General features: G+C 53.5%; 1 protein-coding gene across 1 annotated transcript in view; it reads left to right on the forward strand.

Annotated features, from left to right (window-relative positions):
- rnf8 (ring finger protein 8, E3 ubiquitin protein ligase) overlaps positions 1 to 22,155 on the forward strand; it is a 149,896-nt gene that overhangs the window by 78,154 nt on the left and 49,587 nt on the right. The window contains exons 2-5 of the mRNA XM_072500599.1: positions 1,934 to 2,459; positions 14,931 to 15,001; positions 19,008 to 19,135; positions 19,795 to 21,087. Of these exons, the coding sequence (XP_072356700.1) occupies positions 1,934 to 2,459; positions 14,931 to 15,001; positions 19,008 to 19,135; positions 19,795 to 21,087 (2,018 nt within the window). The remainder of the gene's footprint in view (positions 1 to 1,933; positions 2,460 to 14,930; positions 15,002 to 19,007; positions 19,136 to 19,794; positions 21,088 to 22,155) is intronic.

Raw genomic sequence — 22,155 nt, forward strand, 5'->3', positions numbered from 1 at the left:
CCATCGGACACAGTGAATAAATATCCCCATCGGACACAGTGAATAAATATCCCCATCGGACAGAGTGAATAAATATCCCCATCGGACAGAGTGAATAAATATCCCCATCGGACAGTGTGAATAAATATCCCCATCGGACACAGTGAATAAATATCCCCATCGGACAGAGTGAATAAATATCCCCATCGGACAGAGTGAATAAATATCCCCATCGGACACAGTGAATAAATATCCCCATCGGACAGAGTGAATAAATATCCCCATCGGACACAGTGAATAAATATCCCCATCGGACACAGTGAATAAATATCCCCATCGGACAGAGTGAATAAATATCCCCATCGGACACAGTGAATAAATATCCCCATCGGACAGAGTGAATAAATATCCCCATCGGACACAGTGAATAAATATCCCCATCGGACACAGTGAATAAATATCCCCATCGGACAGAGTGAATAAATATCCCCATCGGACAGAGTGAATAAATATCCCCATCGGACAGAGTGAATAAATATCCCCATCGGACACAGTGAATAAATATCCCCATCGGACAGAGTGAATAAATATCCACATCGGACACAGTGAATAAATATCCCCATCGGACAGAGTGAATAAATATCCACATCGGACAGAGTGAATAAATATCCCCATCGGACACAGTGAATAAATATCCCCATCGGACAGAGTGAATAAATATCCACATCGGACACAGTGAATAAATATCCCCATCGGACACAGTGAATAAATATCCCCATCGGACAGAGTGAATAAATATCCACATCGGACACAGTGAATAAATATCCCCATCGGACAGAGTGAATAAATATCCCCATCGGACAGAGTGAATAAATATCCCCATCGGACACAGTGAATAAATATCCCCATCGGACAGAGTGAATAAATATCCCCATCGGACAGTGAATAAATATCCCCATCGGACACAGTGAATAAATATCCCCATCGGACAGAGAGAATAAATATCCCCATCGGACACAGTGAATAAATATCCCCATCGGACAGAGTGAATAAATATCCCCATCGGACACAGTGAATAAATATCCCCATCGGACAGAGTGAATAAATATCCCCATCGGACAGAGTGAATAAATATCCCCATCGGACAGAGTGAATAAATATCCCCATCGGACACAGTGAATAAATATCCCCATCGGACACAGTGAATAAATATCCCCATCGGACAGAGTGAATAAATATCCCCATCGGACAGAGTGAATAAATATCCCCATCGGACAGAGTGAATAAATATCCCCATCGGACACAGTGAATAAATATCCCCATCGGACACAGTGAATAAATATCCCCATCGGACACAGTGAATAAATATCCCCATCGGACAGAGTGAATAAATATCCCCATCGGACACAGTGAATAAATATCCCCATCGGACAGAGAGAATAAATATCCCCATCGGACAGAGAGAATAAATATCCCCATCGGACACAGTGAATAAATATCCCCATCGGACAGAGTGAATAAATATCCCCATCGGACAGAGAGAATAAATATCCCCATCGGACAGAGTGAATAAATATCCCCATCGGACAGAGTGAATAAATATCCCCATCGGACAGAGAGAATAAATATCCCCATCGGACAGAGTGAATAAATATCCCCATCGGACACAGTGAATAAATATCCCCATCGGACAGAGTGAATAAATATCCCCATCGGACAGAGTGAATAAATATCCCCATCGGACACAGTGAATAAATATCCCCATCGGACAGAGAGAATAAATATCCCCATCGGACAGAGTGAATAAATATCCCCATCGGACAGAGTGAATAAATATCCCCATCAGACACAGTGAATAAATATCCCCATCGGACACAGTGAATAAATATCCCCATCGGACACAGTGAATAAATATCCCCATCGGACAGAGTGAATAAATATCCCCATCGGACAGAGATCGATGTTGTCGGTGATGGATTGGGCCGTGCTGAAGGCCTGATCGATGTTGTCGGTGATGGATTGGGCCGTGCTGAAGGCCTGATCGATGTTGTCGGTGATGGATTGGGAGGTGCTGGAGGCCTGATCGATGTTGTCGGTGATGAATTGGGCCGTGCTGGAGGCCTGATCGATGTTGTCGGTGATGGATTGGGACGTGCTGGAGGAGTGATCGATGTTGTCGGTGATGGATTGGGACGTGCTGGAGCAGTGATCGATGTTGTCGGTGATGGATTGGGACGTGCTGGAGGAGTGATCGATGTTGTCGGTGATGGATTGGGACGTGCTGGAGGAGTGATCGATGTTGTCGGTGATGGATTGGGACGTGCTGGAGGAGTGACCGCAATGGCGGCGGGGCTCGCTCTTTGCGACGGGTGCTGGATCCTGGAGCGAGTGGGAGCGGAGAGAGAGAGGCTGGAACTGACAGAGGACCGAGAGGTACAGAGCCCGGGACACACTCTCCCCCGGGACACACTCTCCCCTGGGTGACACACTCTCCCCTGGGTCACACACACTCCCCTGGGTGACATTCTCCCCTGGGTGACACACACTCTCCCCTGGGTGACACACTCTCTACACTCTCCCCTGGGTCACACCCACCCTGGGTCACACACTCTCCCCTGGGTGACACACTCTCCCCTGGGTGACACACTCTCCCCTGGGTGACACACTCTCCCCTGGGTCACACTCTCCCCTGGGTGACACACTCTCCCCTGGGGGTCACACTCTCCCCTGGGTCACACTCTCCCCTGGGTGACACACTCTCCCCTGGGTCACACACTCTCCCCTGGGTGACACTCTCTCCCCTGGGTGACACACACTCTCCCCTGGGTGACACACACACTCCCCTGGGTGACACACACTCTCCCCTGGGTGACACACTCTCTACACTCTCCCCTGGGTCACACACTCTCCCCTGGGTGACACACTCTCCCCTGGGTGACACACTCTCCCCTGGGTCACACTCTCCCCTGGGTGACACACTCTCCCCTGGGTCACACACTCTCCCCTGGGTGACACTCTCTCCCCTGGGTGACACACACTCTCCCCTGGGTGACACACTCTCCCCTGGGTCACACACTCTCCCCTGGGTCACACACTCTCCCCTGGGTCACACCCCCCCCTGGGTCACACCCCCCCTGGGTGACACACTCTCTCCTGGGTGACACACTCTCCCCTGGGTCACACACTCTCCCCTGGGTCACACTCTCCCCTGGGTCACACTCTCCCCTGGGTGACACACACTCCCCTGGGTCACACACTCTCCCCTGGGTGACACACACTCCCCTGGGTCACACACTCTCCCCTGGGTGACACACTCTCCCCTGGGTCACACACTCTCCCCTGGGTGACACACTCTCCCCTGGGTGACACTCTCCCCTGGGTCACACACTCTCCCCTGGGTGACACACTCTCCCCTGGGTCACACACTCTCCCCTGGGTGACACACTCTCCCCTGGGTCACACACTCTCCCCTGGGTGACACACTCTCCCCTGGGTCACATACTCTCCCCTGGGTCACACACTCTCCCCTGGGTGACACCCCCCCTGGATGACACACTCTCCCCTGGGTGACACACTCTCCCCTGGGTCACACCCCCCCTGGGTGACACACTCTCCCCTGGGACACACTCTCCCCTGGGTGACACACTCTCCCCTGGATGACACCCCCCACTGGGTGACACACTCTCCCATGGGTGGCACACTCTCCCCTGGGTGACCCAATCTCCCCTGGGACACACTCTCCCCTGGGACACACTCTCCCCTGGGTGACACACTCTCCTCTGGGTGACCCACTCTCCCCTGGGGCACACTCTCCCCTGGGTGACACACTCTCCCCTGTGTGACACACTCCCCTGCGTGACACACTCTCCCCTGGGACACACTCTCCCCTGGGTGACACCCCCCCTGGGTGACACACTCTCCCCTGGGTGACACACTCTCCCCTGGGTGACACACTCTCCCCTGGGACACACTCTCTCCTGGGTGACACACTCTCCCCTGGGTGACACACTCTCCCCTGGGACACACTCTCCCTTGGGTCACACACTCTCCCCTGGGTCACACGCTCACCCCTGGGTGACACACTCTCCCCTGGGACACACTCTCCCCTGGGACACACTCTCCCCTGGGTGACACACGCTCCCCTGGGCCACACTCTCCCCTGGGTCACACACTCTCCCCTGGGTGACACACTCTCCCCTGGGTCTCACACTCTCCTCTGGGTCACACACACTTCCCTGGGTGACACACACTTCCCTGGGTGACACACACTTCCCTGGGTCACACACTCTCCCCTGGGTGTCACACTCTCCCCTGGGTGTCACACTCTCCCCTGGGTGTCACACTCTCCCCTGGGTGTCACACTCTCCCCTGGGTGACACACTCTCCCCTGGGTGACATTATCCCCTTGGTCACACTCTCTCCCCTGGGACACACTCTCCCCTGGGACACACTCTCCCCTGGGACACACTCTCCCCTGGGTGACACTCTCTCCCCTGGGTGAGACTCTCCCCTGGGTGACACTCTCTCCCCTGGGTGACACTCTCTCCCCTGGGTGACACTCTCTCCCCTGGGTGACACACTCCCCTGGGTGACATTCTCCCCTGGGTGACATTCTCCCCTGGGTGACGCACTCTCCCCTGGGTGACGCACTCTCCCCTGGGTGACACACTCCCCTGGGTGACACACACTCCCCTGGGTGACACACACTCCCCTGGGTGACACACACTCTCCCCTAGGTGACACACACTCTCCCCTGGGTGACACACACTCTCCCCTGGGTGACACACTCTCCCCTGGGTGACATTCTCCCCTGGGTGACATTCTCCCCTGGGTGACGCACTCTCCCCTGGGTGACACACACTCCCCTGGGTGACACACACTCCCCTGGGTGACACACACTCCCCCGGGTCGCACACTCCCCTGGGTGACACACTCCCCTGGGGCACACAGTCCCCGGGGTGACACACACTCCCGGGTGTCTCATTCCCCTGCGTCTCACACACCTGGCACACACACTATCCCCTGGGTCACACACACTATTTCCTGGGTCACACACACTCTCCCCAGGGTCACACACACTGTCCCCAGGGTCACCACACTGTTGGATTGGATTTGTTTATTGTCACGGGCACCATCCCCTCTGCACTAAGTTCTCTATCTCCCTCCTGTATTCTGATTCATCGTTGTTCAAGATCGTGACATCAGCAAACTTGTAGATGGAGTTGGAACCAAGTTTTGCCACGCAGTCGTGTGTGTACAGGGAGTAGAGTAGGGGGCTAAGTACGCAGCCTTGCGGGGTGCCGGTATTGAGGACTATTGTGGAGGAGGTGTTGTTGTTTATTCTTACTGATTGTGGTCTGGGTCAGAAAATCGAGGATCCAGTTGCAGAGTGAGGAGCCAAGTCCTAGGTCTTGGAGCTTTGATATGAGCTTGGCTGGGATTATGGTGTTGAAGGCGGAGCTGTTGTCAATAAATAGGAGTCTGATGTAGGCGTCCTTGTTTTCGAGATGCTCTAGGGATGAGTGTAGGGCCAGGGAAATGGTGTCTGCTGTGGACCGGTTGCAGCGGTATGCGAATTGCAGTGGATCAAGGCGTTCTGGGAGTATGGAGGTGATGCACTTCGTGACCAACCTCTCGAAGCACTTCATTACGATTGAAGTCAGGGCCACTGGTCGGTAGTCATTGAGGCACGTTGCCTGGTTCTTCTTTGGTACCGGTATGATGGTGGTCTTCTTGAAGCAGGTGGGGACCTTGGACTGGAGTACAAAGAACAAAGAACAAAGAAATGTACAGCACAGGAACAGGCCCTTTGGCCCTCCAAGCCCGTGCCGACCATGCTGCCCGACTAAACTACAATCTTCTACACTTCCTGGGTCCGTATCCTTCTATTCCCATCCTATTCATATATTTGTCAAGTAGGGACAGGTTAAAGATGTTCGTGAATACCTCTGCCAGCTGGTCCGCGTAGGCTCTGAGTGCACGACCAGGGATCCCGTCCGGGCCCGTCGCCTTCCGAGGGTTCACTTTCAGGAAGAGATCTGGGCGTGTATGCCCACTGATCATTGAAAGCGGCAACATTTGTGGATAAGGTGGTCAAGAAGGCATACAGCATGCTGGCCTTCATCGGTCGGGGCATTGAATATAAACATTGGCAAGTCATGTTGCAGCTGTTCTTGATTCTTTGTTCTTGTTTTTGCTGCCAAAGTGGAGAACCTCGCGTTTATCCACATTATACCGCATCTGCCGTTCATTTACCCACTCACTCAGCCTGTCCACATCACACTGAGGGATCTCTGTGTCCTCCTCACAGCTCACCCTCCCACCCAACTTGGTGTCATCCAAAAATTTGGAGATGTTGCATTTCATTCCTTCATCTAAATCATTGATATATATTGTGAATGGCTGGGGTCCCAGCACCGATCCCTGCGGTACCTCACTAGTCACTGCCTGCCCATCTGAAAAAGATCTGTAAATTTTTTTTAAACATGTATTTGCTCATGGGCCGTGGGCGTTGCAGGCTGTGCCTGCATTTATTGCCCATCCCTATTTGCCCTTAAGGGCACAGTTAAGACTCAACCCCATTGCTGTGGGTCTGGAGTCACATGTAGGCCAGACCAGGTAAGGGGAGGGTAAGCTAGTGGTGTCCCTCAGGGATCAGTGTTGGGCCCACAACTGTTCACAATTTACATCGATGGTTTGGAGTTGGGGACCAAGGGCAATGTGTCCAAGTTTGCAGACGACACTAAGTTAAGTGGTAAAGCAAAAAGAGCAGAGGATACCGGAAGTCTGCAGAGGGATTTGGATAGGTTAAGGGAATGGGCTAGGGTCTGGCAGATGGAATACAATGTTGACAAATGTGAGGTTATCCATTTTGGTAGGAATAACAGCAAAAGGGATTATTATTTAAATGACAAAATATTAAAACATGCTGCTGTGCAGAGAGACCTGGGTGAGCTAGTGCGTGAGTCTCAAAAAGTTGGTTTACAGGTGCAACAGGTGATTAAGAAGGCAAATGGAATTTTGTCCTTCATTGCTAGAGGGATGGAGTTTAAGACTAGGGAGGTTATGCTGCAATTGTATAAGGTGTTAGTGAGGCCACACCTGGAGTATTGTGTTCAGTTTTGGTCTCCTTACTTGAGAAAGGACGTACTGGCACTGGAGGATGTGCAGAGGAGATTCACTAGGTTAATTCCAGAGCTGAAGGGGTTGGATTACGAGGAGAGGTTGAGTAGACTGGGACTGTACTCGTTGGAATTTAGAAGGATGAGGGGGGATCTTATAGAAACATATAAGATTATGAAGGGAATAGATAGGATAGATGCGGGCAGGTTGTTTCCACTGGCGGGTGAAAGCAGAACTAGGGGGCATAGCCTCAAAATAAGGGGAAGTAGATTTAGGACTGAGTTTAGGAAGAACTTCTTCACCCAAAGGGTTGTGAATCTCTGGAATTCCTTGCCCAGTGAAGCAGTAGAGGCTCCTTCATTAAATGTGTTTAAGATAAAGATAGATAGTTTTTTGAAGAATAAAGGGATTAAGGGTTATGGTGTTCGGGCCGGAAAGTGGAGCTGAGTCCACAAAAGATCAGCCATGATCTCATTGAATGGTGGAGCAGGCTCGAGGGGCCAGGTGGCCGACTCCTGCTCCTAGTCCTTATGTTCTTATTTCCTTCCCTAAAGGACATTAGCGAACCAGATGGGTTTTTACGACAATTGACAATAGTTTCATGGTCATCGTTGGACTTTCAATTCCAGATTTTAAAAAATATATATATATTTTATTAAAGCTTTCAAACACAATTTTTTTCCCTTACAAATCAACAAAAATGGTAACATGATAACTGCAATATAACATTGTTTAACTAACATAGTAAAGTAACCAAATAGCGTGAAGTAATGCTCCCCCCACCCCCTCTCCCCCTCCAAAAACACATACAATTTACCCCCCCTTCCCCCCCCCCCCCACTGGGTTGCTGCTGCTGGCCATCGATCTTCCCCCTAATGTTCCGCTAGATAGTCGAGGAACGATTGCCACCGTCTGGTGAACCCTTGAGCGATCCTCTCAGCGCAAACTTCATCCACTCCAGTTTTATGAATCGGGGACCACACCGAGGCTCCCAGCACACCCATCTGTCGCCTCCATTGCCCCCAGATACTTAATGTTGCCGCCACCACTGGGTTCGTGGTAAATTTTTTCGGGGAGAGCGGCGCCGTCACCAGCGCTTTTAAGCTCGTTCCTTTGCAGGACGCCATCTCCAGCCTTTTCCACGCCACCCCCTCTCCCTCTATCATCCACTTACGGATCATCGCCACGTTGGCGGCCCAGTAATAGTCGCCCAAATTCGGCAATGCCAGTCCCCCTCTGTCCCTGCTACGTTGTAGGAACCCCCTCCTTACCCTCGGGGCCTTCCCTGCCCACACGAAGCTCATGATGCTCCTATCTATTTTTTTGAAGAAGGCCTTAGTGATCAGTATAGGGAGACATTGAAACACAAATAGGAACCTCGGGAGGACCATCATCTTAATTGCCTGCACTCTGCCCGCCAGCGACAGCGGCTGCATGTCCCACCTTTTGAAATCCTCTTTCATTTGTTCCACCAGCCGAGTCAGATTGAGTCTAGAACATAGAACATTGAACAATACAGCGCAGTACAGGCCCTTCGGCCCACGATGTTGCACCGAAACAAAAGCCATCTAACCTACACTATGCCATTATCATCCATATGTTTATCCAATAAACTTTTAAATGCCCTCAATGTTGGCGAGTTCACTACTGTAGCAGGTAGGGCATTCCACGGCCTCACTACTCTTTGCATAAAGAACCTACCTCTGACCTCTGTCCTATATCTATTACCCTTCAGTTTAAAGTTATGTCCCCTCGTGCCAGCCATATCCATCCGCGGGAGAAGGCTCTCACTGTCCACCCTATCCAACCCCCTGATCATTTTGTATGCCTCTATTAAGTCTCCTCTTAACCTTCTTCTCTCACACGAAAACAACCTCAAGTCCATCAGCCTTTCCTCATAAGATTTTCCCTCCATACCAGGCAATATCCTGGTAAATCTCCTCTGCACCCGCTCCAAAGCCTCCACGTCCTTCCTATAATGCGGTGACCAGAACTGTACGCAATACTCCAAATGCGGCCGTACCAGAGTTCTGTACAGCTGCAACATGACCTCCCGACTCCGGAACTCAATCCCTCTACCAATAAAGGCCAACACTCCATAGGCCTTCTTCACAACCCTATCAACCTGGGTGGCAACTTTCAGGGATCTATGTACAGGGACACCTAGATCCCTCTGCTCATCCACACCTTCAAGAACTTTACCATTAGCCAAATATTCCGCATTCCTGTTATTCCTTCCAAAGTGAATCACCTCACACTTCTCTACATTAAACTCCATTTGCCACCTCTCAGCCCAGCTCTGCAGCTTGTCTATATCCCTCTGTAACCTGCTACATCCTTCCACACTATCGACAACACCACCGACTTTAGTATCGTCTGCAAATTTACTCACCCACCCTTCTGCGCCTTCCTCTAGGTCATTGATAAAAATGACAAACAGCAACGGCCCCAGAACAGATCCTTGTGGTACTCCACTTGTGACTGTACTCCATTCTGAACATTTCCCATCAACCACCACCCTCTGTCTTCTTTCAGCTAGCCAATTTCTGATCCACATCTCTAAATCACCCTCAATCCCCAGCCTCCGTATTTTTTGCAATAGCCTACCGTGGGGAACCTTATCAAACGCTTTGCTGAAATCCATATACACCACATCAACTGCTCTACCCTCGTCTACCTGTTCAGTCACCTTCTCAAAGAACTCAATAAGGTTTGTGAGGCATGACCTACCCTTCACAAAGCCATGCTGACTATCCCTGATCATATTATTCCTACCTAGATGATTATAAATCTTGTCTCTTATAATCCCCTCCAAGACTTTACCCACTACAGACGTGAGGCTCACCGGTCTATAGTTGCCGGGGTTGTCTCTGCTCCCCTTTTTGAACAAAGGGACCACATTTGCTGTCCTCCAGTCCTCTGGCACTATTCCTGTAGCCAATGATGACATAAAAATCAAAGCCAAAGGTCCAGCAATCTCTTCCTTGGCCTCCCAGAGAATCCTAGGATAAATCCCATCAGGTCCCGGGGACTTATCTATTTTCAGCCTGTCCAGAATTGCCAACACCTCTTCCCTACGTACCTCAATGCCATCTATTCTATTAGCCTGGGGCTCAGCATTCTCCTCCACAACATTATCTTTTTCCTGAGTGAATACTGACGAAAAATATTCATTTAGTATCTCGCCTATCTCTTCAGACTCCACACACAATTTCCCATCCCTGTCCTTGACTGGTCCTACTCTTTCCCTAGTCATTCGCTTATTCCTGACATACCTATAGAAAGCTTTTGGGTTTTCCTTGATCCTTCCTGCCAAATACTTCTCATGTCCCCTCCTTGCTCGTCTTAGCTCTCTCTTTAGATCCTTCCTCGCTACCTTGTAAACTATCCATCGCCCCAACCGAAACTTCGCACCTCATCTTCACATAGGCCTCCTTCTTCCTCTTAACAAGAGATTCCACTTCCTTGGTAAACCACGGTTCCCTCACTCGACGCCTTCCTCCCTGTCTGACCGGTACATACTTATCAAGAACACGCAGTAGCTGATCCTTGAACAAGCCCCACTTATCCAGTGTGCCCAACACTTGCAGCCTACTTCTCCACCTTATCCCCCCCAAGTCACGTCTAATGGCATCATAATTGCCCTTCCCCCAGCTATAACTCTTGCCCTGCGGTGTATACTAATCCCTTTCCATCATTAACGTAAACGTCACCGAATTGTGGTCACTGTCCCCAAAGTGCTCTCCTACCTCCAAATCCAACACCTGGCCTGGTTCATTACCCAAAACCAAATCCAACGTGGCCTCGCCTCTTGTTGGCCTGTCAACATATTGTTTCAGGAAACCCTCCTGCACACACTGTACAAAAAACGACCCATCTATTGTAGTCGAACTATATCTTTTCCAGTCAATATTTGGAAAGTTAAAGTCTCCCATAATAACTACCCTGTTACTTTCGCTCTTATCCAGAATCATCTTCGCCATCCTTTCCTCTACATCCCTAGAACTATTAGGAGGCCTATAAAAAACTCCCAACAGGGTGACCTCTCCTTTCCTGTTTCTAACTTCAGCCCATACTACCTCGGAAGAAGAGTCCCCATCTAGCGTCCTCTCCGCCACCGTAATACTGCTCTTGACTAGCAGCGCCACACCTCCCCCTCTTTTGCCTCCTTCTCTGAGCTTACTAAAACACCTAAACCCCGGAATCTGCAACATCCATTCCTGTCCCTGCTCTATCCATGTCTCCGAAATGGCCACAACATCGAAGTCCCAGGTACCAACCCATGCTGCCAGTTCCCCTACCTTGTTTCGTATACTCCTGGCATTGAAGTAGACACACTTCAAACCACCTACCTGAACACTGGCCCCCTCCTGCGACGTCAAATCTGTGCTCCTGACCTCTATACTCTCATTCTCCCTTACCCTATAACTACAATCCAGGTTCCCATGCCCCTGCTGCATTAGTTTAAACCCCCCCAAAGAGCACTAACAAATCTCCCCCCCCCAGGATATTTGTGCCCCTCAGGTTCAGATGTAGACCATCCTGTCTGTAGAGGTCCCACCTTCCCCAGAAAGAGCCCCAGTTATCCAGAAATCTGAATCCCTCCCGCCTGCACCATCCCTGTAGCCACGTGTTTAAATGCTCTCTCTCTCCCTATTCCTCATCTCACTATCACGTGGCACGGGCAACAACCCAGAGATAACAACTCTGTTTGTTCTAGTTCTGAGCTTCCATCCTAGCTCCCTGAAAGCCTGCCTGACATCCTTGTCCCCTTTCCTACCTATGTCGTTAGTGCCAATGTGGACCACGACTTGGGGCTGCTCCCCCTCCCCCCTAAGGACCCGGAAAACACGATCCGAGACATCGCGTACCCTTGCACCTGGGAGGCAAGGTGAGTCTCACGCTCCCACAAAATCTCCTATCTGTGCCCCTGACTATAGAGTCCCCAATTACTAATGCTCTGCTCCTCTCCCCCCTTCTCTTCTGAGCAACAGGGACCGACTCCGTGCCAGACGCCCGTACCCCATGGCTTACCCCTGGTAAGTCCCCCCCCCCCCCACAAGTATCCAAAGTGGTATACTTGTTTCTCAGGGGAACGACCGCAGGGGATCCCTGCGCTAACTGCTTTTTCCCAGTCCCTCTTACAGTTACCCACCTATCTCCAATCTTTGGTGTAACTAATTCCCTGAAGCTGCTATCTATGACCCCTTCTGCCTCCCGAATGATCCGAAGTTCTTCCAACTCCAGCTCCAGTTCCCTAACTCGGTCTTGGAGGAGCTGGAGATGGCAGCACTTCCTGCAGGTAAAATCAGCAGGGACACTAACTGCATCCCTCACCTCAAACATCCTGCAGGAGGAACATTGCACTCCCTTCCCTGCCATTCCTCTAACTTTCTACCAAGATCTGGCTAACAACTAAATTAAATTTTTTTATAAAAAATAATAATATAATAAAATATGGTACTTACCTCAGACCAATGGGTTTTATTATTTGTACGAAGTCTTACAACACCAGGTTAAAGTCCAACAGGTTTGTTTCGATGTCACTAGCTTTCGGAGCGCTGCTCCTTCCTCAGGTGAATGAAGAGGTCTGTTCCAGAAACACATATATAGACAAATTCAAAGATGCCAAACAATGCTAGGAATGCGAGCATTAGCAGGTGATTAAATCTTTACAGATCCAGAGATGGGGTAACCCCAGGTTAAAGAGGTGTGAATTGTCTCAAGCCAGGACAGTTGGTAGGATTTCACAGGCCAGATGGTGGGGGATGAATGTAATGCGACATGAATCCCAGGTCCCGCTTGAGGCCGCACTCATGTGTGCGGAACTTGGCTATAAGCTCGGCGATTCTGCGTTGTCGCGGGTCCTGAAGGCCGCCTTGGAGAACGCTTACCCGGAGATCAGAGGCTGAATGCCCTTGACTGCTGAAGTGTTCCCCGACTGGAAGGGAACATTCCTGCCTGGTGATTGTTGCGCGATGTCCGTTCATTCGTTGTCGCAGCGTCTGCATGGTCTCGCCAATGTACCACGCTTCGGGACATCCTTTCCTGCAGCGTATGAGGTAGACAACGTTGGCCGAGTCGCACGAGTATGTACCGCGTACCTGGTGGGTGGTGTTCTCACGTGTAATAGTGGTATCCATGTCGATGATCTGGCACGTCTTGCAGAGATTGCCATGACAGGGTTGTGTGGTGTCGTGGTCACTGTTCTGAAGACTGGGTAGTTTGCTGCAAACAATGGTTTGTTTGAGGTTGCGCGGTTGTTTGAAGGCAAGTAGTGGGGGTGTGGGGATGACCTTGGCAAGATGTTCATCGTCATCAATGACGTGTTGAAGGCTGTGAAGAAGATGACGTAGTTTCTCCGCTCCGGGGAAGTACTGGACGACGAAGGGTATTCTGTCGGTTGTGTCCCATGTTTGTCTTCTGAGGAGGTCGGTCCGGTTTTTCGCTGTGGCGCGTTGGAACTGTCGATCGATGAGTCGAGTACCATATCCCATTCGTACGAGGGCATCTTTCAACGTCTGTAGATGTCTGTTACGCTCCTCCTCGTCTGAGCAGATCCTGTGTATACGGAGCGCTTGTCCATAGGGGATGGCTTCTTTAATGTGTTTAGGGTGGAAGCTGGAGAAGTGGAGCATCGTGAGGTTATCCGTGGGTTTGCGGTAAAGCGAAGTGCTGAGGTGACTGTCCTTGATGGAGACGAGTGTGTCCAAGAATGCAACTGATTTTGGAGAGTAGTCCATGGTGAGTCTGATGGTTGGATGGAACTTATTAATGTCATCGTGTAGTCGTTTCAGTGATTCTTCGCCGTGGGTCCAAAGGAAAAAAATGTCATCGATGTATCTGGTGTATAACATCGGTTGAAGGTCCTGTGCGGTGAGTAGGTCCTGTTCAAACTTGTGCATGAAGATGTTGGCGTATTGGGGTGCGAATTTGGTCCCGATGGCTGTTCCGTGGGTCTGGATGAAGAACTTGTTGTCGAGGTGAAGACGTTGTGATCCAGAATGAAGCGGATGAGTTGCAGAATTGCGTCTGGAGATTGGCAGTTGTCGGTGTTGAGTACTGAGGCTGTTGCAGCAATGCCGTCGTCATGGGTGATGCTGGTGTAGAGTGCCGAGACGTCCATTGTGACGAGGAATGTTCCTGCTTCAACTGGTCATGGGTGCTGAGTTTCTGTAGGAAGTCCGTCGTGTCGCGACAGAAGCTGGGTGTACCTTGTACGATGGGTTTCAAGATGCCCTCGATGTAGCCAGAGAGGTTCTCACACAGGGTCCCATTGCCTGAAACGATTATTATTAGGTTAGAGGAGGAGGGCGGGTGGGAGACACTACACGTGTAGTGTCTCGGGTTTCCTCTCCACCAGAATTTATTGGTGAGGGTCTTCCCAGACGTCCGCGGGTCGACTTCCTGTTCCCGCCTAAAACACTAATTTAAAATTTTTTTTTTAAATTCTCAGCTCCTGCTGAAATTGACTAACCAGCCAGCTCCACTCCCGCCAAAATCGACTGGCCTGCCCCTGCAAAGACAAGTGCTTTTAAAGGACAGACTTACCTCCCAGCAACCACTTCCGCACTGCTCCCGCTGAAACTGACTCACCAGCTGTTCTCCCGCCGAAATCGACTGGCCTGCCCCTGCAAAGACAAGTGCTTTTAAAGGACAGACTTACCTCCCAGCAACCACTTCCGCACTGCTCCCGCTGAAACTGACTCACCAGCTGTTCTCCCGCCGAAATCGACTGGCCTGCCCCTGCAAAGACAAGTGCTTTTAAAGGACAGACTTACCTCCCAGCAACCACTTCCGCACTGCTCCCGCTGAAACTGACTCACCAGCTGTTCTCACGCCGAAATCGACAATCGAGTCTGTGTAAGGTTCCCCAGCTCCTGGCTATCTGAATCCCCAGGTATCGGAAGTTTCTTTCCATTCTCCTTAGCGGTAGGCCATCTATCCCTCTACTCTGGTCCCCAGGGTGTATCACGAAAAGCTCACTCTTTCCCATGTTAAGCCTATATCCCGAGAAATCTCCAAACTCCCTCAATATCTGCATGACCTCTGTCATCCCCCCCCCCCCCCCATTGGATCCGCCACATACAGCAGTAGATCATCTGCGTAGAGTGACACTCGGTGTTCCTCTCCCCCTCTAACCACCCCTCTCCATTTTCTGGAGTCTCTCAGCGCGATGGCCAATGGTTCAATTGCCAGCGTGAACAGTGATGGGGACAACGGGCATCCTTGTCTTGTTCCCCCGTGTAGTCGAAAATACTCCGACCTTTGCCGATTTGTGACTACACTTGCCGTTGGGGCCCCATATAGGAGTTTAACCCAGCTGACAAACCCCTCCCCGAATCCGAACCTCCTCAGCACCTCCCATAGATACTCCCACTCCACCCTATCAAATGCCTTCTCTGCATCCATTGCCGCCACTATCTCTGGCTCCCCCTCTGCTGGGGGCATCATTATCACCCCTAATAGCCGTCGCACGTTGACATTTAGTTGTCTCCCCTTTACGAACCCTGTCTGGTCTTCGGGCACCACCCTCGGGACACAATCCTCTATCCTCGTTGCCAGCACCTTTGCCAGCAACTTGGCGTCCACATTTAGGAGTGAGATAGGCCTATAGGACCCGCATTGCAGCGGATCTTTATCTCGCTTCAAGATTAGTGATATCGTCGCCTCCGACATTGTCGGGGGTAGGGTCCCCCCTTCTCTGGCCTCGTTAAAGGTCCTTACCAGCAGCGGGGCCAACAAGTCCACATATTTTCTATAGAATTCCACCGGGAACCCATCTGGTCCTGGGGCCTTCCCTGCCTGCATGTTCCCCAGCCCCTTGGTAACCTCGTCCACCCCAATTGGCGCCCCCAGGCCTTCCACCTCCTGCTCCTCCACCCCCGGGAACCTTAATTGGTCCAAAAACTGCTGCATCCCCTCTTTTCCCTCCGGGGGTTGGGACCTATATAGCCTCTCGTAAAAGGTCTTAAACACCTCGTTTATCTTCCCTGCTCTCTGCACCGTGGCTCCCATTTCATCCCTAATTCCCCCTATCTCCCTCGCCGCTGCCCTCTTTCGCAGCTGGTGGGCCAACAGGCGACTCGCCTTTTCCCCATATTCATACCTCATCCCCGTTGGGGCTCTTAAAAGAGCCCGAAGGTCCGTTCGAGCTGGAGCCGCCGAAACGTGCGGCGTAGCTGGTCATCGCCGCAACCGGAAGTCTCTCCAGATTTTTATTGAATTCAGATTTCACCGCCTGCTGTGACGGGATTCGAACCTGGATCCCAGAGCTTTATCCTGGGCCTCTGGTTTACTAGTCCAGTGACAATACCGCTACCCCACACCTCCCGAATACATCCCAACTCTTTGTTTCCTCGCTGCCAACCAGCATTCTGTCCATCTCGATACACTTCCCCCAATCCCGTGCGCTTTAATCTTGTGGAAAGCAGCAGAACATCAGTTCTTAGCATTACACAATTTACAAAAAGATCCTGGGCCCCTCCTCAACCTCTATCCCATTGGGGATTTCCGAAGGCTGAGAGGATATACTCACCACTCCTCGGATCGTTTTAAAAACAACCTCTTTTTCTGCTGCCGAGGGAACGAGTTGACGGGCCTCGCTTGTTGCTGGCTCTTCGTTTTGCTCCTGGATCTTCCTTGTTTCTTTTGTTGCAGTGACAAGTATATTTCTGCGGCCGAGGGATGGGCCGAAGTCCCGCCGCTAAAATGCCTGTCCCGCCGGCGTAGATTAAACCACCTCTCTTACCGGCGGGACAAGGCGGCGCGGGCCGGCTCCGGGGTCCTGGGGGGGGGGCGCGGGGCGAACTGGCCCCGGGGGGGGGTGCCCCCACGGTGGCCTGGCCCGCGATCGGGCCCCACCGATCCGCGGGCGGGCCTGTGCCGTGGGGGCACTCTTTCCCTTCCGCCTTCGTCACGGTCTCCACCATGGCGGAGGCGGAAGAGACTCCCTCCACAGTGCATGCGCGGGAAACTGTCAGCGGCCGCTGACGCTCCCCCGCATGTGCCGCCCCGAGATGTCATTTCCGCGCCAGCTGGCGGGGCACCAAAGGCCTTTCCCGCCAGCTGGCGGGGCGGAAATTCCTCCGGCGCTGGCCTAGCCCCTCAATGTTGGGGCTCGGCCCCCCAAGCTGCGGAGCATTCCGCACCTTTGGGGCGGCGCGATGCCCGACTGATTTGCTCCGTTTTGGGCGCCAGTCGGCGGACATTGCGCTGATACCGGAGAATTTCGCCCCCTGTTTCTGACTGTAAGGGACCTACATTTGTCTTCACAAATCATTGTCTCTTCACATACCCATATAAACTTCTACAGTCAGTTTTTATGTTCCCTGCAAGCTTACCTTTCTATCCCTAGATCCTCCTTGTCTGAATTGTAAACTGCTCCCAATCCTCAGATCTATTATTTTTCTTGACCAATCTGTATGCTTCTTCCTTGGATCGGATACTATTTCGAATTTCCTTTGTAAGCCATGGATTGGCCCTCTTACCCCCTTTGCTTTGTGCCAGACAGGAATGAACAGTTGCTGTAGTTCCTCCATGCGTTCCTTGAATGTTTGCCATTGTCTATCCACTGTTGTCTCTTTAAGTAACTCTCCCCAATCTATCAAGGCCAACTCACGCCTCATATCTTCATAGTTTCGTTTGTTAAGATTCATAATTATGTGTTAGAACAAAGAACAATACAGCACAGGAACAGGCCCTTCGGCCCTCCAAGCCTGTGCTGGTCACGTGTCCTATCTAGACCAACCGCCTGTATCCTTCTATACTCCGTCTGTACCTATCCAGATAAGTCTTAAAGGTATCTCCGTCAACCACCTCACTTGGCCGTGCATTCCAGGCTACCACCACCCTCTGTGCAAAAACTCCCCCCGCACATCTCCACTGAACCTGTCCCCCCTCACCTTGAACTTGTGCCCCCTTGTAATTGTCATTTCCCCCCGGGAAAAAGCCTCCAACTGTTCACCCTATCCATGCCCCTCATAATTTTATAAACTTCTATCAGGTCGCCCCTCAGCCTCCGTCTCTCCAGGGAGAACAATCCCAGTTTATTCAATCTCTCCTCATAGCTCATACCCTCCATACCAGGCAACATCCTGGTCAACCTTTTCTGTACTCTCTCCAAAGCCTATAATAATCTTTGCTGTCACAAGTAGGCCCAGTGACCCAAACTGGGAATCGAACCTGGGACCCTGGTGCTGTGAAGCAACAGTGCTAACCACTGTGCTACCGTGCCACCCTAGTCAGGACCCTAGTCTCAGAATCAACTCCGTCACTCTCCGTTTTTATGAATAATTCTATCATGTTATGGTCACTCATCCCCAAGGGGTCTCGTACAGCCAGATTGGCAATGACTCCCTTCTCATTACACCGTACCCAGTCTAAGGTGGCCTGCTCTCTAGTTGGTTCCTCCACATATTGGTCAACAAAACCATCCCGTATCCACTCCAGGAATTCCTCCTCTCCGGCATTGTGGCTAATTTGATTTTTCCCAATCTGTGTGAAGATTGAAATCACCCATAATTACAGATGATCCTTTATCACATGCATCTCTAATTTCCGGTTTAACATCCAACATCACTGCAGTTTGGGGGGTCTGTACACGACGCTCACAAACGTTTTTTGCCCCTTGGTATTTCTGAACTCGACCCAGACAGACTCCACATTGTCAGAGCTCATATCCTTTCTCACTATTGTGGTAGTTTCCTCTTTAACCAGCAGTGCCACACCACCACCTTTTCCTTGTTGTCTGTCCTTCCTAAATACCCCCGAGACATGCAGTTCCCATTCCGGGTCACCCGGCAGCTCCGTCTCTGTAATCCCGACTATATCCTTCCCGTTTCCACCTACACCCCTCTTGAGCGATGCTCTCAATGTTGTGGAGCTGACACGTTTTGTACCTTCAGGTGACGGTCGGCCGTGGCCTCGGAGTCACTTACCGGCTCATGGCGAGGGACTGTCCCCTCATGATCTCCCGCAATCACTGTGCTTTCCGGTCACGTCCGAGAGACAATGCATCGTCATTGACAACCAGGTAACTATTCAGCCCCTGACACAGGATAGATAGCGGTGTGTGGGTGATATCACCAGCCCAGAAATACAAAGGATCAGGGCGCTGGGGAGGGCGGGGGCGCTGGGGAGGGCGGGGGCGCTGGGAGGGGGTGGGGGCGTTGGGGAGGGGTGGGGGCGTTGGGGAGGGGTGGGGGCGTTGGGGAGGGGTGGGGGCGCTGGGAGGGTGGGGGCGCTGGGAGGGTGGGGGCGCTGGGAGGGTGGGGACGCTGGGAGGGTGGGACGCTGGAGGGTGGGGGTGCTGGGGAGGGTGGGGGCGCTGGGGAGGGTGGGGGCGCTGGGGAGGGTGGGGGCGCTGGGGAGGGTGGGGGCGCTGGGGAGGGTGGGGACGCTGGGGAGGGGTGGGGGGTCTGGGAGGGTGGGGGGGGCTGGGGAGGGTGGGGAGGGTGGGGACGCTGGGAGGGTGGGAGGGTGGGGACGCTGGGAGGGTGGGGACGCTGGGAGGGTGGGGACGCTGGAGGGTGGGGTCGCTGGGAGGGTGGGGTCGCTGGGAGGGTGGGGGGGCTGGGAGGGTGGGGGGGCTGGGAGGGTGGGGTCGCTGGGAGGGTGGGGGGGCTGGGAGGGTGGGGTCGCTGGGAGGGTGGGGGGCTGTGCTGTCCGTAATCACTGGTGTTTGCGTTGTAGAGTCTGAATGGTGTTTGGATAAATGGAAAGAGAATTGAACCACAGCAACCTCATCCACTGAAAGAAGGAGACGTGATCCAACTGGGCGTTCCTCTGCAGGATACGGAGCAGGCCGAATATCGATACCGCGTAGCATGGCAACGCAAGGTGCTGCCACACACAGTGGAAGAGCTGGGCATGGGAAGCAGTACAAGGAGGAAGGAGTGTGGGAGAGTAAAGCGCAAGCACAGCCATGAAGAGACAGAGCCTGGGGACACGGAGACGGCCTCGTCCTTCAAAAATAAATTACAGAGAGTCTGTGCGTCACATCTATCGGGCACCAGTACCAGCCGAGAGGGGCAGGGTGGCACAGCGCAGCGGGCAGACCCAGACACCAGCCGAGAGGGGCAGGGTGGCAGCGCGGAGCGGACAGACCCAGACACCACGGAGCAGAGACACCCAGACACCAGCCGAGAGGGGCAGGGTGGCACATCGCAGCGGGCAGACCCAGACACCAGCCGAGAGTGTCAGGGTGGCACAGCGCAGCGGACAGACCCAGACACCAGCCGAGAGGGGCAGGGTGGCACAGCGCAGCGGGCAGACCCAGACACCACGGAGCAGAGACACCCAGACACCAGCCGAGAGGGGCAGGGTGGCACAGCGCAGTGGACAGACCCAGACACCAGCCGAGAGGGGCAGGGTGGCACAGCGCAGCGGGTAGACCCAGACACCAGCCGAGAGGGGCAGGGTGGCAGCGCGGAGCGGACAGACCCAGACACCACGGAGCAGAGTCACCCAGACACCAGCCGAGAGGGGCAGGGTGGCACAGCGCAGCGGACAGACCCAGACACCAGCCGAGAGCGGCAGGGTGGCACAGCGCAGCGGACAGACCCAGACACCAGCCGAGAGGGGCAGGGTGGCACAGCGCAGCGGACAGACCCAGACACCAGCCGAGAGGGGCAGGGTGGCAGTGCGGTGCGGACAGACCCAGACACCAGCCGAGAGGGGCAGGGTGGCACAGCGCAGCGGACAGACCCAGACACCAGCCGAGAGGGACAGGGTGGCAGCGCGGCAGAGTGTGTGGTCCCAGGAACCAGCTGGGAGAGGAAGTCTCCTCGCCACACTCCTGGGAGACTGAGGGCATTGACGGAGGACCAGGGAGAGAGTGCCCAGGCGCTGGTGGGGCTCAGCGGGAAGAGCTGGCAGAGTAAGGAGCCCCCCGTTCAGGGGCTGGCGAGGCAGCAAGAGGAGCAGCAGAGACACCTCGAGGGTCAGCAACAGACGTCCTTGCGAACAGAGGAACAACAGCGAGAGGTAGGTATTGGACTGGGTGGGGTAGCCTTACAGCCTCGGATGGAGGACGGAGGGAGCAGGGGGACAGAGAGAGCGTGGGGGGGGGGACAGAGAGAGAGTGGGGGGGGGGGACAGAGAGAGAGTGGGGGGGGACAGAGAGAGAGTGGGGGGGGACAGAGAGAAAGTGGGGGGATGAGAGTGGGGGGGGTCAGAGAGAGAGTGGGCGGGTCAGAGCGAGAGTGGGGGGGACAGAGAGAGAGTGGGGGGGGACAGAGAGAGAGTGGGGGGAACAGAGAGAGAGTGGGGGGGGACAGAGAGAGAGTGGGGGGGACAGAGAGAGTGGGGGGACAGAGAGAGAGTGGGGGGGACAGAGAGAGTTGGGGGGGGACAGAGAGAGAGTGGGGTGGGGGACAGAGAGAGAGTTGGGGGGACAGAGAGAGTGGGGGGGGGACAGAGAGAGAGTGGGGGGGACAGAGAGAGAGTGGGGGGGGGACAGAGAGAGAGTGGGGGGGGGACAGAGAGAGAGTGGGGGGGGGACAGAGAGAGAGTGGGGGGGGGAACAGAGAGAGAGAGTGGGGGGGGACAGAGAGAGAGTGGGGGGGGACAGAGAGAGAGTGGGGGGGGGACAGAGAGAGAGTGGGGAGGGGACAGAGAGAGAATGGGGGGACAGTGAGAGAGAGTGGGGGGGCAGAGAGAAAGGGGGGGGACAGAGAGAGAGTGGGGGGGGACAGAGAGTGGGGGGGACAGAGAGAGAGTTGGGGGGGGGGGCAGAGAGAGTGTGGGGGGACAGAGAGTGGGGGGCAGAGAGAGAGTTGGGGGGGCAGAGAGAGAGTGGGGGGACAGAGAGAGAGTGAGGGGGGAAAGAGAGAGAGTGTGGGGGACAGAGAGAGAGTGGGGGGGCAGAGAGAGAGTGGGGGGGGCAGAGAGAGAGTGGGGGGGGCAGAGAGAGCGTGGGGGGGGGGCAGAGAGAGAGTGGAGGGGGCAGAGAGAGAGTTGGGGGGACAGAGAGAAAGGGGGGGGTTGAGAGTGGGGGGGGTCAGAGAGAGAGTGGGCGGGACAGAGAGAGAGTGGGGGGGACAGAGTGGGGGG

This window comes from Scyliorhinus torazame, chromosome 4, assembly GCF_047496885.1.
Source record: "Scyliorhinus torazame isolate Kashiwa2021f chromosome 4, sScyTor2.1, whole genome shotgun sequence".
In the NCBI taxonomy this organism is placed as follows: Eukaryota; Metazoa; Chordata; class Chondrichthyes; order Carcharhiniformes; family Scyliorhinidae; genus Scyliorhinus; species Scyliorhinus torazame.